This window comes from Coregonus lavaretus (assembly GCF_964263955.1).
Source record: "Coregonus lavaretus genome assembly, chromosome: 13".
NCBI lineage: Eukaryota > Metazoa > Chordata > Actinopteri > Salmoniformes > Salmonidae > Coregonus > Coregonus lavaretus.
Genome location: NC_140000.1, coordinates 19,646,854 through 19,665,399, shown reverse-complemented (window position 1 = coordinate 19,665,399; position 18,546 = coordinate 19,646,854). Strand labels below are relative to the sequence as shown.

At 44.8% G+C, this 18,546-nt stretch overlaps 1 protein-coding gene across 1 annotated transcript in view; it reads left to right on the top strand.

Annotated features, from left to right (window-relative positions):
* Positions 1–85: 85 nt before the first annotated feature.
* The window catches only part of LOC311139649 (disintegrin and metalloproteinase domain-containing protein 15-like), a gene marked incomplete at its 5' end in the record, with an annotated part of 33,803 nt that continues 15,342 nt past the window's right edge, over positions 86–18,546 (top strand). Inside the window, 19 exons of the mRNA XM_084174560.1 lie at positions 86–350; positions 3,348–3,439; positions 8,759–8,835; positions 9,075–9,153; positions 9,333–9,409; positions 10,064–10,280; positions 10,446–10,511; positions 10,662–10,733; positions 11,661–11,830; positions 12,021–12,105; positions 12,259–12,407; positions 12,635–12,812; positions 13,363–13,455; positions 13,851–14,046; positions 14,464–14,572; positions 14,756–14,951; positions 15,125–15,202; positions 15,330–15,441; positions 15,642–15,801. Of these exons, the coding sequence (XP_084030686.1) occupies positions 86–350; positions 3,348–3,439; positions 8,759–8,835; positions 9,075–9,153; positions 9,333–9,409; positions 10,064–10,280; positions 10,446–10,511; positions 10,662–10,733; positions 11,661–11,830; positions 12,021–12,105; positions 12,259–12,407; positions 12,635–12,812; positions 13,363–13,455; positions 13,851–14,046; positions 14,464–14,572; positions 14,756–14,951; positions 15,125–15,202; positions 15,330–15,441; positions 15,642–15,801 (2,471 nt within the window). The remainder of the gene's footprint in view (positions 351–3,347; positions 3,440–8,758; positions 8,836–9,074; positions 9,154–9,332; positions 9,410–10,063; positions 10,281–10,445; positions 10,512–10,661; positions 10,734–11,660; positions 11,831–12,020; positions 12,106–12,258; positions 12,408–12,634; positions 12,813–13,362; positions 13,456–13,850; positions 14,047–14,463; positions 14,573–14,755; positions 14,952–15,124; positions 15,203–15,329; positions 15,442–15,641; positions 15,802–18,546) is intronic.

Genomic DNA, 18,546 nt, shown 5'->3' with positions numbered 1-18,546 from the left:
TAGCCATATAGTTGCCTCCGAAAGAACCTGCTGCCTTTCTCCGTTTCTGAATGCCTTGTTTTACACCTTTTACGTGGATTAATTGATGGACACGAGCCAATGTCACTGCGCAACAATGTTTCTATGTCGAGCTTTGATAACGTTGGTGATACTCGAGACTGTAACATTTCGCGGTACTCAATCAAATACGTTACCTAGTAGCGGTTTAGGATTACTGGACGATGCCGACTCGCAGGAATATCTGCTGGCGGAAAGTCATTTGAACTCAAATAAGACCGAGATGGAGAAGACAGAAGAGAAGCTGTCTCCTTTGAACGCAACAACAGAATCGTCTCACTCCTCACTTACGAGTAGGTATTTGTAGTAGCCCTAGTTTAGCCTAGGCAACTTCAATGGAACTGTCATTAAAATGTAATTTCAGTCTTGCCTGGGCACTCTCAAATTCACCCAAAATGACCCTAAATTGTAGGCCTATCCTACAGTAGGGATAAACCTCCTCTCTCTATACTGGAGCCTAGCATGCATGCCAATTACAATTGTTTATCTGATACCTTTACTTTCTAAAAACGTATAACACGTTTCTAGTGAATTCGGGTTTAGGCCCGACCGGGACTCGAACCCTGGCCCAGTGACTGTCAAGTCCAACATCTATCTACCTCGTGAAGAGGTTCGGACCTTTTTGCTTAACTGTTAAGTTGTTGGCTTGACAGTCACTGGAGTCCCAGTTGGGGCAAATTCTCTAGAACGATGTTGGTGGCTTATGGTAGAGAAATGAACGTTCAATTCTCTGGTGGCATTCCTGCAGTCAGCATGCCAAATGCATGCGCCCTCAACTTGTGGCATTGTGTTGTGTGACACAACTGCACATTTTAGATTGGCCTTTTATTGGCCCCAGCACAAGGTGCACCTGTGTAATGATCATGCTGTTTAATCAGCTTCTTGATATCTTGGCAAAGGAGAAATGTTCACTAACATGGATGTAAACACATTTGTGCCCACAATTTGAGAGAAATGAGCTTTTTGTGCATATGGAACATTTCAGGAATCTTTTATTTCCCGCTCATGAAACATGGGACCAACACTTTACATGTTGCATTTTATATTTTTGTTCAGTGTAGATAGGTAGGCTATTGTAAAATGGGCACTGGGAGGTGGTCTGCTGCTTTTTAGTCCTCGAGATACCTGCCAGCCAGCCAGTCATCTACAACTAACCTACTACAGGCTCTGGACAACAGCTGTACTAGGAACAGACAGGGGACACAGAGCCTCTTGTACTGATGTTAATGCAGCTGTGTCTGTTTTACAGTGGGGGAAAAAAAGTATTTAGTCAGCCACCATTTGTGCAAGTTCTCCCACTTAAAAAGATGAGAGAGGCCTGTAATTTTCATCATAGGTACATGTCAACTATGACAGACAAATTGAGATTTTTTTTCTCCAGAAAATCACTATGTAGGATTTTCAATGAATTTATTTGCAAATTATGGTGGAAAATAAGTATTTGGTCACCTACAAACAAGCAAGATTTCTGGCTCTCACAGACCTGTAACTTCTTCTTTAAGAGGCTCCTCTGTCCTCCACTCGTTACCTGTATTAATGGCACCTGTTTGAACTTGTTATCAGTATAAAAGACACCTGTCCACAACCTCAAACAGTCACACTCCAAACTCCACTATGGCCAAGACCAAAGAGCTGTCAAAGGACACCAGAAACAAAATTGTAGACCTGCACCAGGCTGGGAAGACTGAATCTGCAATAGGTAAGCAGCTTGGTTTGAAGAAATCAACTGTGGGAGCAATTATTAGGAAATGGAAGACATACAAGACCACTGATAATCTCCCTCGATCTGGGGCTCCACGCAAGATCTCACCCCGTGGGGTCAAAATGATCACAAGAACGGTGAGCAAAAATCCCAGAACCACACGGGGGGACCTAGTGAATGACCTGCAGAGAGATGGGACCAAAGTAACAAAGCCTACCATCAGTAACACACTACGCCGCCAGGGACTCAAATCCTGCAGTGCCAGATGTGTCCCCCTGCTTAAGCCAGTACATGTCCAGGCCCGTCTGAAGTTTGCTAGAGTGCATTTGGATGATCCAGAAGAGGATTGGGAGAATGTCAGATGAAACCAAAATATAACTTTTTGGTAAAAACTCAACTCGTCGTGTTTGGAGGACAAAGAATGCTGAGTTGCATCCAAAGAACACCATACCTACTGTGAAGCATGGGGGTGGAAACATCATGCTTTGGGGCTGTTTTTCTGCAAAGGGACCAGGACGACTGATCCGTGTAAAGGAAAGAATGAATGGGGCCATGTATCGTGAGATTTTGAGTGAAAACCTCCTTCCATCAGCAAGGGCATTGAAGATGAAATGTGGCTGGGTCTTTCAGCATGACAATAATCCCAAACACACCGCCCGGGCAACGAAGGAGTGGCTTCGTAAGAAGCATTTCAAGGTCCTGGAGTGGCCTAGCCAGTCTCCAGATCTCAACCCCATAGAAAATCTTTGGAGGGAGTTGAAAGTCCGTGTTGCCCAGCGACAGCCCCAAAACATCACTGCTCTAGAGGAGATATGCATGGAGGAATGGGCCAAAATACCGGCAACAGTGTGTGAAAACCTTGTGAAGACTTACAGAAAACGTTTGACCTGTGTCATTGCCAACAAAGGGTATATAACAAAGTATTGAGAAACTTTTGTTATTGACCAAATACTTATTTTCCACCATAATTTGCAAATAAATTCATTAAAAATCCTACAATGTGATTTTCTGGAGAAAGAAAATCTCATTTTGTCTGTCATAGTTGACGCGTACCTATGATGAAAATTACAGGCCTATCTCATCTTTTTAAGTGGGAGAACTTGCACAATTGGTGGCTGACTAAATACTTTTTTTCCCCACTGTATGTGTGGAGTCAGAAGATATGCCGGCTGAGAAAGAGCATGAGCTGTTATAAGCACATCCGGCATCACTGATTGGTTTGGGCAATTCGCTTGAATTGTCCATGCTTAGTTTAGATTGTGATGCTGATCTTTTTTCCTGGCATATTGAAACCATTTAATGAAAACTGTAGGTTTCCTTCATTTCCTAACCTAAGCCTGCATACCACGTTCGTTTTTCCTTACTACTTATGGATATCCGTCTGGAATATGGCTGACTTTATCTTAACATTAGCATTGCCCAATGGGGAAGGGGGTTCACTGACTACTAGGGCTGGATAATGGGTTGCCATTAGCTGAGAATGTAGCTTTTAGGGTCACTACTAGCACTAACAAAATAGTTTCTCCATCCCCTGATGTTAGAGTATCAAACTGATAAGATTATCCTATGAATCTCTCTCTGTCCCTAGGTTCAGAGCACCACCACGGCAAGCCACTGGAGAGGACCAGGCCCTTTGTGGTAGTAGACGGACACAAGAGAAGTCTGAGTGAGGCCCTGCAGGTGAGACTACAGACATCAAGAGAATGTGTGTGAGAGACTATCGTTCTACACAGAGCCATACACAAACATTATATTGCACTGATCCTACTTCCATTATGTGCTTTCTATTTCCATGCTTACATGTTAGCATTCTTCATTCAGTGATCCCAGAGCGCTTTTATAAAGTGGGCTTTATTTTTTTAGATAGTGTCAGAGGTTAATAGCCATTCTATTTTTACAGGTCCCATAGGAACTCAAATTTTTAACTGTAGTTTTATGTCTCAAACTAACATCAAACCCACACCTGGTTATTCCAATTGCGATGTGCGGCTCACATTTTTTCCATTTGAAGGTCGACCATGTTACGATGTTCTCCTGTCTGGGTGGAGTCAGTGATATGGGGGAATTCTTCAGGATATGATTTCAGACCTCCTGTCAGCTGCACAGGAAGTGTCCGTCCCCTTAAAGTGCCCCCCCCCCCCCCCCCCCCACCTTCTTCAGATCATAGTTTTTATTCAGGAAGCTTCCTGTAAAATATGTCAAGGCGCCTACTTCCTTCCTCTGTTATATTACCACAAAAAAGGAAGCCAGACAGCAGACCCCCCCCCTTTTCCACACAGACACACGGACAGAGAGAGAGGAAAGTAGAGAATAAGAGCATGACAGGGCTACATTTTGGCACATTCACTTTTTAAGCCAGCTACTGGATCAGAATGTTAACTTTCAAAAGGTTGAATCCCATTGGCAAAACAGTCTCCATCAGGCACCAAGATGTTTGTTTGCTGGTTGCAAAGCCAACCAGGGCACTGCACTGTCATACAAATAACACAGTTGAGTGGGCCTCATTGGCTACGACTCAGCAGAGAGTCACTCCTAATTCCTACATTATTGTGTGGTTTATCCTCTGAATCACTCCAGTCATTGATGAATGAGTAGCCATTTTTCACTTGTCCTGAGGTTACTGCACCCACAGCCTACTGCTCATACTGACGAACATAACACCAGTGATTCACATACTCACTCAAAATACACGCAATGTGTAACCATGGCAGTTGGGAGCTGTTTTTAGATTGTTTGTCAGAAATTAGAGGAAATGTGGGGATGGTGCCATATGGGAGGGGTGTGACTGTGTATGGCTGCATCTGTGATACAAACTTTGTCCGTCCACCCTCATCAACACCCACCCATCCCCTGAACAGTGTAATTCCTGTAATGTTCCATTTCCCAGTCCAGGGAATGCAACTTCATCACGTTAAGTGTAGATCTTTATTTGTCTAGCAAAGCATGATTAGCTATAGATAAGACGTTCGTAAATGTTCTCTTGAGGCAAAAAGATCTGAGGGTATATTCTTTGCATATCACTAGTTAGTTCAAAATAACTACGATTTTCTTTTGATGAAATGCATGTAACTCCCAGCCCAATTAGGATCTCAGATTGATTATATGTGTGTTAGATATTAAAGAAGAAAACATGCCAGTGACCACAGTGTTACAGTTTCATTTCTTATGGTGGAGCAGGCGACTTGTGTCCTCTTGGGAGAGGCACTTGACTTGGCCTGAATAGCTTCTGTCAACATTAAACCATGAATAGATCTACTTTGTCAAACACACTTTTAGACAGTTGCCACATTAAGAAGAAAATAAAGACGTGGGAAATGCTTTATCAGTTTACAGGTAACCCTTTATTTCTGAGTTGTGTTCTGCTGCTCAGTGCTCACCTCTCTGTGCCTGCTATTATTAGCCTCCACACTGTGTCTCTGATGAGGAGTCTAAGTTCAGTCCCAAACCAACTTGGCTTTGAATGGATTTGTGACTGGGACACACATAGGGAGCTCTGATGTGTAAGGCGTGCAGCAGGGAGCTTCACCTTAATACAGCTTAAGGAGGGGATCTCAGCTAATTCGTATTCTGTATTGACAGTAAGCATTTCTGCCACCCCAACCCCTTACCCTACCATTAAGACGGCCGTGTGTGATGGGGGACATTATTGTCTTACACCCAAAGCATGGTAAGACTGATTCTTTACGTGAGGGGGGTGCCTCTTATCTACTTAAGAAGGTGTCTGTAGGGAAAGTGTTTCACTAGGGTGTGTGGTGGATTGAGCCGGTTTAAGAATGGTCTTGAGTTAATCCCCAACCAGGGGTCCTGTTTATATAACCAGATCATTAATTATACCCCAAAAGTAATTCAAATCACTGAGTACTTCTCTGAGCCCAAGTGAAGGTAATGCCAGTAGGCAGGCTACTAGTTAAATGGGTGAGGTAAGTTCTGGATATCCACGCACAGCAGTAAAGCAACAGTCAGAGGCAGACATGAGTTCCAGTGAAATGGTTTTCACTCTTGCCTTCATACCAGCGTCTGTTGAACATCTATAAACCAGGAAGTGTTGACTCTGGTCCTTCAATATTAATCAGTCAACTGCTAGGGAAGAGGAGAAGAGCCAGCAAACACCACATTCCCTTTGGGACTGGAGTTGATGCAAAACTCCTCTACCTCGTGTTGCCCGTTGTGCATTAATTAACTTGGCTGTTATTGTAATGCAAAGGGGATACACAAGTCATGAACTGTCCCAGAGCTTTCCCCCAGATAGTGGACAGGCACACTCCACTGACATGTCCAGACTTGATCCATAATCAGGATCCAGGGCTGCTCTGGGTCAGACTAAATAACAGAGAAGCACTACAGGGACTGAGGAAGACAGACAGACATCCCAGGAGCTGACTGATTGTATTTCCCTCCCTCGTACTTCCGTTGAGCTGAAAGAGCTGGAGAGGAATCACGACTCGCCCTGTCCCTCCCTCTCTCCCTTCCTCCGTTACACCCCCTCCGCCCCTTTCCCCCTCTCCTCCTCCCTGCTTTCTTTCTTCTGCTGTGGGTCACAAGCAGCTCTGGGTCTGAATGGACCCCACCCATCATTCATATGGCGGTGAGCTCATCTTGTTACTGGTAGGAGATCATGGCCTGGGACATTACCTCACTGAGGGTTAGAAGGAGAGGGGGCAAATAAGAGGGTGAAGGTAGAGAGTGGCGGAAGGAGAGGTAATGGCAGCAGAGATGGAGTGGACATGGTTGTCGATAGGATAAAGAGTGACAGAGAGAGGTGTAAGAAGCCAGTGAGAGTGAAACGAGAGACCAGTTGCGAGTGTGAGGTAAGGGTTCAGAAAGAGGAAGAGGGGGGAGAGAAGATATAAGGTAGAGACGAGGAGAGAAATGGAAGAGAAATTGTAATGAAGCTCAAAGAAGAATGACAAACAAAGCGTGGAGAGGGTGGGTGTTTCTTGGCTGAGCTCCAGATATTTGGGTGTGATCCTGTACTAGAGCCCTGAACAGATGTAGCTCTGGAAGGAGCTCTGTTTCTACTCTGACCTCTGACCTCTCACCCCAAAACCACTATCCAAGACAGCTGGCCAAAAGCTGCAGATGTTTGAGAGAATGTGTGCATCTCTTTCTCTCCCTTTTTTCTTCTCTTTGGTCACATAACTGACATGACTGTAGATTGCTTGTTTTTTTGCCTTGTCGTGTGGCGCCAGATCTCCACCCAATGTGCCTGGAGTCTTTGTTGGTCACCCATTGGACTCTCTCAGTACAAAAACACAGACCCACCCAATGTTATTCAGTCACACTCTCCTTACATACTTTGGTGAATGACCTCACCAAAGCCCTCTGATTATAATAAAGACTATAGAAACTAGAAATAGACCGAGTTATGTTTTCATTCAAATGTATTGGAAATCCCCCTCAATTATCAGCTTCTACTTCTGGGATTCTTCTTGGATTATGATATTCTTGAATGTCGAACCAGTTAAATTTTTTACATATCCAATGACTGGAGAATGCTGGATTCCAGTGTGAATAGTTATGTTATTACTAATAGCCTCTTAGAGCCTATGGTAGAGGGACACAGTTGTGTGTGTCATATGAACCATGATGTTGTTAAAGTATTTCTGGGACTGTGGACAGTAGAATGCTTCAGAGTGAATTAGGTGTCAGTTGTTGTTGTTGGACTTGGGTACCCGGCAGTGACATTATCCAGCATGATTTCACCGGTCAACAGAAGAGGTAGTCTCTCGGGTTCCTCATAGTCACTAACTGCTACTTGGAACTGAACAGACCTCTCTGGCATACTGTCACCACCCTATTACCTTACTGCCTGTGCTCCTAGTCTTAGTCCCATTTCCAAGCCTGATCCTCTGCCAATTCCTGTCAGTTAGCTGGAGAGGAGAAAGCGAGGAAGTAGCACTCTGTGGTGGGGAAGGAGGGAAGCTCCAACAGGAAGGGTTTCACCTACTTACTGTCTTCAAAGGTGGAGCCGCTAAACGGGCTAGAAAGCGACAGAATGGCAGGAAGAGAGAGGGTGTTGAGATGGAAGCCAAGGGGAAACTGACAGGAAAAGAGGGAGAGGACGCAATTTACCCACCGCCGCCTCGGCAGTTGGTGAGAGAAATGTGCAGCAGGCAAAGGAAGTCCATTTATAGCCTGGTCCTTAGTGCCTATGAGGGGTAATCCTGTCTGACAGTCTGTACACTGATTCAGCTCATTTGGGCTCTAGTATTGTGCTTAGGTGTCAGTGCCAATCAAGGACTGGGTGCTGCCCGCATTTAGAGACTTTGGGTTTATTTTAGAGAGCATGCAGGTGTTGACAGGTATTGCTAAGGGGAGGCTGCAGCCATAGACTAAGTATAACTTTAATCGCACCATCTTATTTCATGTCTGCTGAGTGGTTTGATGGGATGAGTATTGATTGGCTGAAGGGATTAATAGTATATAGTGTTAACCAATTTGAGCGTTGCGTAATAATGGAACTTTAGTGAGGAGAAAGGATGAGCGCTCCATAGCCGTCTACTACATCTGAAATGTTGTCCATCAGCCTCTAAAGGAGAGAGGTCATTGTGTACATAACAGCCTCAATCCTTTAACCTTCCCCAGGTTAATAAGAAAGACCACATGGTGGTCCTGTATATTACTGCTGTTTCACTAAGAAGATTGTCCCTTTGCCCCGTTTGCCACTTCAAGCTGCTCTTGGCTGCATTCACTCATTAAGGCACTCATCACGCGCTAATCATGAATACACCATGTTGCAACATTGAGCAATTACAATAACAACAGCTAACAAAGTAAGTGCTGGAAAATTGTTCGTTGGACAATGAGTCAAGAAAAAGCATGAACATAATGATGGTTAATTTGGCCACACAGGGTCATTGCTCCCTTTTAGCACATCAGTTGTTAAGGGGAAGTGTCCAACCAGGTTTTAGTAATACAGTTAAATTATCCACTGACTTATGAGGATAAAAATCACAGTACACATTCATTATCATGTGTATGTTTCTTTCCCATTCCCAGAACGGTCACCCAGACAAGCTACAGTGTGGTCTTCAATTTGGAGGCAGCATCTATATTTTGGACCTGGAGAAAAACCAGTAAGCTCACCTAACAAAATAGAATCCATTTAGAAATATAATATATTTTAATCTTAGGCTTTAGCTATCTGAATGGGGAGTTGTGATGCAGAAATCCCCCAACCTTTGAAATCGTTGAGTTAAGACTTCATAGTTTCAGAAAGGGGTTTATCATCAGCAATAAAACGTTCAAACTTCAGAAAAATCTTCAGAGGAAGTAGTCTGAATGAATGTACAGTAATCCCGTCCTCTCCCTGCAGTGATCTGCTGCCCAAGCCCCCCAATGTCTTCTACTACCTCCCAAATGGCACTGGGGTTTCTTTAGAGGAGAGCACAGTGGTAAGTATTGGATCTACATTTACCATCACTGCATTTTAGTTACTATACCACAAATGTGTTGTCAAATGTTCTGGTTGTTATAGGTAGGATTATTCTAGGGATAGTTATGAAATCGGCAAGTTAGAAAATATGAGCTTGGATAATAATGTCATTATATGATGTATTATGTTGTCTCCTAGACTCACTGCTACTACCACGGCTCAGTGAGGGGCTTCCCACAGTCCAGGGTGGCTCTCAGTACCTGCTCTGGACTCAGGTATTAATATCAACTTGACTATGACCTTACGCATATGCATTTCATTCTCTGTTATGTAATGGTTAATGCATTTAAAACAGTAAACTGATCTAAACAGGGGTCAGCCTTATCCCACTTAATTGCCCCCCTCAGTTAAACCGTTTGTGGTGCACTATATGGTAAACCTATTATTATAAATGTGAAGTCTTTACTAAGGGCACTTCACCTTTTCCTGCAGTACGGGCAACGTCATGGTTACGTGAATGGGGCGGAGTGATCGACCGTGAGGTGGCTTTAATCCAATCCAGATTAATCAGAAAGATCTTTGACCTCCTAAAGCATACTAATCCCCCGATTTGAGAAAGGACCAGTGTTTTAATCTGGGGTCCTTTCCGTTGGCTTGGATACTTTAGGGATATCCAAATGAACTTGGCGGAAATCCATGGAAAATCCTCTTGACCTTTATTTAGAGTTGGATTCAAGAGCTCTTTACTTGCGTGGGCAGACCGTGTGGCCATATACTCGGTTTAGGGTCATGTTTATGTAGCGAAGGTAATCTGATTGCTAGCAGAGCCTTGCACAATGTCCTCACCTGAAGTAACTGTATTTACTTGGAACTTGGACGCCATTTTGTGTCCCTGTTGAGTGAGTCCCTGTTTATTTCCCCCCCCTCAGGGGCGTGGTGGCCATCAACTCCACCCTGAGCTTTGAGCTGCAGCCCGAGGAAGACCACAAGGACGAGGAGGGGGCAGAGGAGAGTGGAGGGGAGGAGGAGGAGGGGATGCACCTGCTCTACTCCACCAGACCTCTGGAGAGGGCTAGTGTTGGGGGCTGTGGGGTGTCCCATACGCCTGTACCCCCCATCCACGTCCCACCACAAGTCCCACACAGGGTGAGAGGGGCTTGAAGCACAATCAAATGTTTGTTTATCCTGGGATTGGAACTACTGATGGTTTTTGCCACTGCTGGAAATATCATACTGACTTCCCTGAACTGTCGACAACATACTGTACATTGGCCCTAATGTATTTTGTTTTCACTTTGCTTTTTTTTGCAGAGTAAGAGGGACATTCTCTCAGAGACCAAGTACATAGAGCTTGTGCTTGTAGCTGATCACAAAGAGGTAATGTACGATAAGGCTAATGTACGACAATGACCCATAGTGTAAGCAAGGCACTGACATAGCTGCACTTTGAAGAGACCCCAGTACATTTAGACCAATCCCATCATGTTCGGTCTCTGTTGTCCTAACCAATAACTGTTATTTTTACAGTACCTTAACTACCAGAAAATCAACAAGACTATCATCTATCGAATGCTGGATGTGGCCAACCAAGTAGATTGGGTATGTAACCTAACATTAAAGTGGCACTCCAGTCTCCTTTTCACATCATTTAACACCTGATTTACTTAACAAAAGCCACATCTCAATAAGTGGTCCAGGTAAGTCATGCCATGGCACAAGTGGGGGGGTCTATTGCTCCTCTATTGTTCCTCAAGCAAGCGGGAGGCCGACGATATCACGGATTCCCAATAGACCAACTCCTTGAATGCCCTACTCCTTGAAGTTTGCGGGTGTCTAAAAAACATTCTTTAGCTAAAAACACATGTTTTCACCCTTTAGTGTGTGTATTTTACTGTATTTATACTTGGGATATCGCTTTTCAACAGTAAAAGTAAAACAAATCGCTGGAGGATGTCTTTAAGTATTTACCATATACACCCAGTTTATGAGGTACAGCACCCCATTCACAAAAATGGTTCGCTCCTACAGACAGTGAGTAACGTGGCTGTGGCTTGCTATATAAAGCAAACAGACTGGCATTGAGGCATTCAGTTACTGTTCGACCACACCGGGTTCTACTATCAGCTAAAAACAAGAAGAAGCGGCTCCAGTGGGCACGCATTCTCCAACACTGGACAATTGAGGAGTGGAAAAACATTGCCTGGTCCAAGGAATCCCGGTTCCTGTTGCGTCATACTGATGGCAGAGTCAGGATTTGGTGCAGGCAGCATGAGTCCATGGCCCCATCCTGCCTAGTGTCAACGGGACAGGCTGGTGGTGTAATGGTGTGGGGAACGTTTTCCTAGCACACATTAGGTCCATTGATACCAATTGAGCAACGTTTCCATGCCCCAAATAATTCATGCTGTTCTGGAGGCAAAGGGGGATCCGACCCGGTACTAGATGGGTGTACCTAATAAACTGGCTGTATATTCGTATTAGATTTTCATTGGTTTGTCATGGTGGTCCTCATCTACCCCTCTCTAGTTCTACCGGCCGCTGAGTGTGCGCGTGGCTCTGACTGGGCTGGAGATCTGGAGTGACCAGGATAAGATCCAGGTTGACAAGAGTCCCTCAGACACCCTCAACCGCTTCCTGGAGTGGCGCACCAGAGAGCTGCTGCCCCGCCTGCGCCACGACAATGCTCAGCTCGTCATGTGAGTAGTCAAATGGACTTGGTTGAAGTTAATCGGTGCCTTTCTCACACCTGTACGTTATGGAAGCAGATTCATCCCAAATACATGTATATACCAATAGTTTGTTTTGGCATGAATCTGCATCCATTGTGGATGGCCTCTTTGTGAAAATAGACTAACTATAACTGTATGTGTTTGTGATCTCTTCCAGGGGGGACTCATTTGACGGAACTACAGTGGGAATGGCATCTCAGTCTTCCATGTGCTCCAAGGACCGGTCAGGAGGGGTCAATGTGGTGAGTTAGCTTCAGTTAGGTTTATCAGTGGAGTACAGGGGTAACTGCCCCACAATGACAGTATGAGTCTGTGGTAATTGACTCTGTGTGTGTGTGTGTGTGTGTGTGTGTGTGTGTCTCTCTCTCTCTCTCTCTCTCCCTCTCTGTGGGCAGGATCACCTGGTCAGTGTGCTGGGGGTGGCGTCCACCATTGCCCATGAGCTCGGGCACAATCTGGGCATGAGTCACGACACAGCCGACCGGCGCTGCCAGTGTCAGAACGAACCACGCATGGGAGGCTGCATCATGGAGCCATCTACTGGGTGAGGGGCTAGGGGGCTATGGTGGGCTAGGTTTGACATGCATTATAAATGCACCAGGCCATGCAAAGTCATTGATACAATACAGAAAGGATCAGTTCTGTACAGCTGTGATCCTCACCTGCCTTGTATTATGTTCGTTTTTAGGCACTTCATTTGAATGCACTTGTAAAAAGCTCTGAATAAGAGCGTCCACTAAATGTCTTGTTCTCTTTGCCCCTCTGTCCCAGGTTCATGCCAGGCCAGCTGTTCAGCAGCTGCAGTGCCAGAGACCTGTCCCTCAGCCTACTCCATGGTGGGGGGATGTGCCTCTTCAACGTGCCCCAGCCTGAGAAACTGCTGGGGGGGCCACGCTGTGGAAACCTCTACGTGGAGAAGGGAGAGGAGTGTGACTGCGGCCTGCTGGATGTACGTAGGACAGTAAATTGGATCCTCTTAGGGAGTACAGCATGGCTCACCATAGATGCAGGTTAACGTTTATTGGTATGAATCTTGTCCTGGAGGCAGCACTGAGCAGTTTCCTCTAGATGGGCCAGCCGTTAAGTCAGAATTGGCTATATCATACAAAATTAATGGAAACAAAAATGTGCTTTTTGGTCTTAATATATGGTTAGGTATAAGGTTAGCAAGGTTTGGGTTAGGTTTAAAATCTGATTTTATGACTGTGACGCTGCCAGCTACTGACCAACCTGCAGAGCTGCCTCCAGGACAAGATTCATCCCAATGAATGCCAACCTGCCACCATAGATGATCATTCAATGAACAGACTAAGGCTTTATGATTTAGGGCAGGGGACCCTCATCATACTAACGTATGATGGGGGTCCCTGGGTCGCCAGTTTGCCTGGGAGGGGGTCCCTGGGAAAGAAAAGGTTGAAGACTCCTAATTTTAGGGTTTAGGATTCATTGTATCACAATGAATTATGTATACAAATGTCTCTGTCGCTCTGCATGTCCAGGAGTGTAACGATCCCTGCTGCAACGCCACCACCTGTAAACTGGTTCCTGGAGCCCAGTGTTCCTCCGATGGCACCTGTTGTGACAACTGCAAGGTGGGCAAGCCTCTCTTCCTCTGTCTCCTTCAGTGGACCCTTACTGACACACATGCTCACTCAGTCACTCATCACTGAACACTCTACTGAACACCTACATTTAAATCAGATCAGTTCGTTAGTCTCATATTTATTATAGCTAATTATATATGTTATAACTCTGATTTAAATTTAATGTAATATCTTATGTTGTTCTTGTCTATTACTGTTCTGTATTTTGTCATGTATTTGTATGTTTTATGTGGACCCCAGGAAGAGTAGCTGCTGCATGTGCAATAGCTAATGGTGATACAAATAACTAAACTATTACATGATCTATCGCAAGAAGCTAAACAAAGATCCAAAGCATAAACCCCTTCACTAATCTACTGTCTATTTTCTCTCTCTTTGACCAGCTGCGTACAGGTGGATGGGTGTGTCGGCAGCCCCTGGGGGAGTGTGACCTCCCAGAACACTGCACCGGTACCTCTCCCTACTGCCCCCCCAACGTGTTCCTGCAGAACGGCGAGCCCTGCGAGGAAGGCTCCTCCTACTGCTACAGCGGCGTCTGCGCCAGCCTCAACACACAGTGCCAGATGTTGTGGGGACCTAGTGAGTTACACTATTGGTCATATTGTCTGGACCCGATAACCATTGGGATTGATACCACTGTGGGGAGCTAGTGGCTAGTTATTTTGACTTGTTTCATTGATCAAGTACTGTAGAACCTCAAGAGATCCGAACCCCAGAGTTCTGGACTGAATGGTCAGCGGAACTGGAACTTTGAAAAAGCAACAGAGAATACTTCCCTAGACAAAGGGTTCCTATATATCATGTCACCACTAGTGTTTGATTGAAGAAACTGTTTTGGCGAGTTATTACATCATATCGAATCTTCATATGCCAAATGTTGCAGAGTTGGAGAATTGAGAATGGCTCATAAACTCCGGAGGCGGTGTTGTTCAGACACTTTTACTGTAGAATCTTTGATACATTTATGGTTGTTTAAACTCCCTTTTTTCTTTTCAGATTCCACCAGGGCTCCGCCGGTCTGCTTTTCCTCTGTCAACAAACAGGGCAACAAATACGGCAACTGTGGCCAGATGGCCAACGGAACCTACATCCCCTGCCCTAGCAAGTAGGTACCACGTTCATTAGGGCACATCGTAGCAAAACGTTTTGCAACAGATAACAAAATAAGCATATTTTATTGGACAAGTTCATGTAGTCCCGCCCTGTTTCAGTCCTTTTTCTTCCATTTGGTGCCTAATGAACAATTCCATATGTCTGACTGTTGCTCTGACTGTGTCTGACTTTTCAGAGATGTGCATTGTGGGAGGCTCCAGTGCCAGGGAGGCAACGACCGTCCGTTGCTAGGCACCAGTGCTGAGATCCTGACTACCAAAGTCAAATTTAACTACAGCGACTTTGTCTGCCGGGGAACCTACTTCCACCTTGGCGACGACGTCTCCGACCCTGCCATGGTGGCACAGGGCACTGCGTGTGGTCTTGGCAAGGTAGGCATCTCCTCAGCTATAGAAGTACAATGCAGAAGACTTTTGTTTTTGTGGAACGGGTAATTTGACCCTTTGGAATAGGGATATAGGAGATCTTTTCTCTGTTATCTGAGCTTACATAAATATCTAAAATGATGATTGGTAGTACTGACCATGTAGTGGTTGTGTTTCAGGCATGTTGGAACCAGCGTTGTCAGGATGTGTCTTTGTTCGGCGTCGACAAATGTCAGAGCAAATGCAACGGCCACGGGGTGAGCAAGCCAGCTGCCAGTCTTCCCTTATAGGAGTTATATTGTATTGCTCACAATGGACTGGCTCATACTGTTGTTGATGTTAAATGAATAATATGGCTCAATATCCTCTCTCTGACATTGCCAGGTGTGCAACAGCAATAAGAACTGCCACTGTGACGTGGGTTGGGCTCCTCCAGACTGTAGGTACACGGGCCATGGAGGTAGTGTGGACAGCGGCCCGGCTAGAGCACCTAGAGGTACCTCACCCTCCCTCACCCTTCCACTGTTAACACACAACTTGACTGCACTCATAGATATACACTCCTCATCTTAATCAAATCCTTGAGAACTTGGGACACCGTATCAATAAAACTAGGATGAAATAAGTAACATGCACCCAGCTGTTATTCTATGTCTGCCATGATAACCATGACCACAATTTTTTCTGTATCTCCAGGTTCTGACCCGGCACGTGTGGCCTTGCTGGTCATCTTCCTCTTCGTCCTGCCGGTGGTTCTCCTCTTCCTCGCCCTGCGTTTCCCCCGCTGTCACCGCAACCTGCCCTGCCTGGGCACTGCCAGCCCCTTCCACAAGGGCACCGGACGCCAACCGAGCCGGTGAGAGCCCTGACCCAAGGGACACCAACTATGTGTTCACATATTAGTTAAAATTTTTATATAGTATGTATATGTTTGCGCAGTGCAGAAAACCGGTATCTGTATGGACATAATTTTGGCCATAGTGTTTTTTTTTTATAGCTATAATGGAATGAAAGAGGCTATAGCCAGTATGTGCAAGTTGGAATTGGACATGCACAAAGTTTATCTTGCACTTTATCACTCAATGGAGGTTAGAGTTAACTGTGTTTTCCCCTACCCATGATTCAATGGGGTCAGTGTGGCCCATAGTGAGAATTGGGGCTTGGTGTTTGCCGCAGAACAGGATAAAAGGTACTAAATGTTAAGGGTACAATAAAGCCATGGAATTAGTTTCCAGCTGCTCAGTTCTGGGCTGTGTCTTTACGACAAATCGTTACTGAAGTGCAACGTTAATACTTAGTGTTCCATATAACATCCAAGAGACTCTCTAGTTTGCAGTTTGCAAAAATATCTGTGAACTTTGGTCCATATTAAAATAACTCACTATAATCTAAAGAGAGAGTGACTATATTTGATTGATCAGTTTTAGTTCAACATACAGTACCAGTCAAATGTTTGGTCACACCTACTCATTCAAGGGTTTTTCTTTATTTTTACTATTTTCTACATTGTAGAATATTAGTGAAAACATCAAAACTATGAAATAACACATACGGAATCATGTACAGTCGTGGTCAATAGTTTTGAGAATGACACACATACTAATTTTCAAAGTCTGCTGCCTTAGTTTTGATGATGGCAATTTGCATATAGTCCAGAATGTCATGAAGAGTGATCAGATGAATTGCAATGTCCCTCTTTGCCATGAAAATGAACTTAATCCCAAAAAAAACATCTCCACTGCATTTCAGCCCTGCCACAAAAGGACCAGCTGCCATCATGTCAGTGATTCTCTCGTTAACACAGGTGAGAGTGTTGACGAGGACAAGGCTGGAGATCACTCTGTCATGCTGATTGAGTTAGAATAACTCTATAGCTCAATTGGTAGAGCATAGTGCTTGTAACGCCAGGGTAGTGGGTTCGATCCCCAGGACCACCCATACGTAAAAATGTATGCGCACATGACTGTAAGTCGCTTTGGATAAAAGCGTCTGCTAAATGGCATATTATGGAAGCTTTAAAAGGAGGGTGGTGCTTGAAATCATTGTTCTTCCTCTGTTAACCATGGTTACCTGCAAGGAAGCACGTGCCGTCATCATTGCTTTGCACAAAAAGGGCTTCACAGGCAAGGATATTGCTGCTAGAAAGATTGCACCTAAATCAACCATTTATCGGATCATCAAGGACTTCAAGGAGAGGGGTTCAATTGTTGTGAAGAGGGCGTCAGGGCGCCCAAGAAAGTCTAGCAAGCGCCAGGACCGTCTCCTAAAGTTGACTCAGCTGCGGGATCGGGGCACCACCAGTGCAGAGCTTGCTCAGGAATGGCAGCAGGCAGGTGTGAGTGCATCTGCACGCACAGTGAGGTGAAGACTTTTGGAGGATGGCCTGGTGTCAAGAAGGGCAGCAAAGAAGCCACTTCTCTCCAGGAAAAACATCAGGGACAGACTGATATTCTGCAAAGTTACAGGGATTGGACTGCTGAGGACTGGGGTAAAGTCATTTTCTCTGATGAATCCCCTTTCCGATTGTTTGGGGCATCAGGAAAACACCTTGTACGGAGAAGACAAGGTGAGCGCTACCATCAGTCCTATGTCATGCCAACAGTAAAGCATCCTGAGACCATTCATGTGTGGGGTTGCTTCTCAGCCAAGGGAGTGGGCTCACTCACAATTTTGCCTAAGAACACAGCCATGAATAAAGAATGGTACCAACATCCTTCGAGAGCAACTTCTCCCAACCATCCAAGAACAGTTTGGTGACGAACAATGCCTTTTCCAGCATGATGGAGCACCTTGCCATAAGGCAAAAGTGATAACTAAGTGGCTTGGGGAACAAAACATCGACATTTTGGGTCCACGGCCAGGAAACTCCCCAGACCTTAATCCCATTGAGAACTTGTGGTCGATCCTCAAGAGGTGGGTGGACAAACAAAAACCCACAAATTCTGACAAACTCCAAGCATTGATTATGCAAGAATGGGCTGCCATCAGGATGTGGCCCAGAAGTTAATTGACAGCATGCCAGGGCGCATTGCAGAGGTCTTGAAAAAGAAGGGTCAACACTGCAAATATTGACTCTTTGCATAAACGTAATGTAATTGTCAATAAAAGCCTTTGACACTTATGGAATGCTTGTAATTATACTTCAGTATACCATAGTAACATCTGACAAAAATATCTCATAACACTGAAGCAGCGAACTTTGTGAAGACCAATACTTGTGTCATTCTCAAAACTTTTGACCACGACTGTAGTAACCAAAGAAGTCTTAAACAAATCAAAATATATTTTATATTTGAGATTCTTCAAAGTAGCCACCCTTTGCCTTGATGACAGCTTTGCACACTTGAATGAGTACGTGTGTCCAAACTTTTGACTGGTACTGTATGTTTTTTGAGGAAACAGCTCAGATACTAACGATGCACTTTAAGAAGGATATAACGACGAATTAAAGGGAAACTCACCCCAGTTTAGTTCCCCATTTCTTGAATGTTTTATATAGGACTCCTTTAGAGCCGGTTTCCCGTGTAGTAATGCTTACTATTCTGGAGAGTTTCAGTTCTATAAGCTTATTTTGAGCATTACTTCTGTCAACCTCATTTTT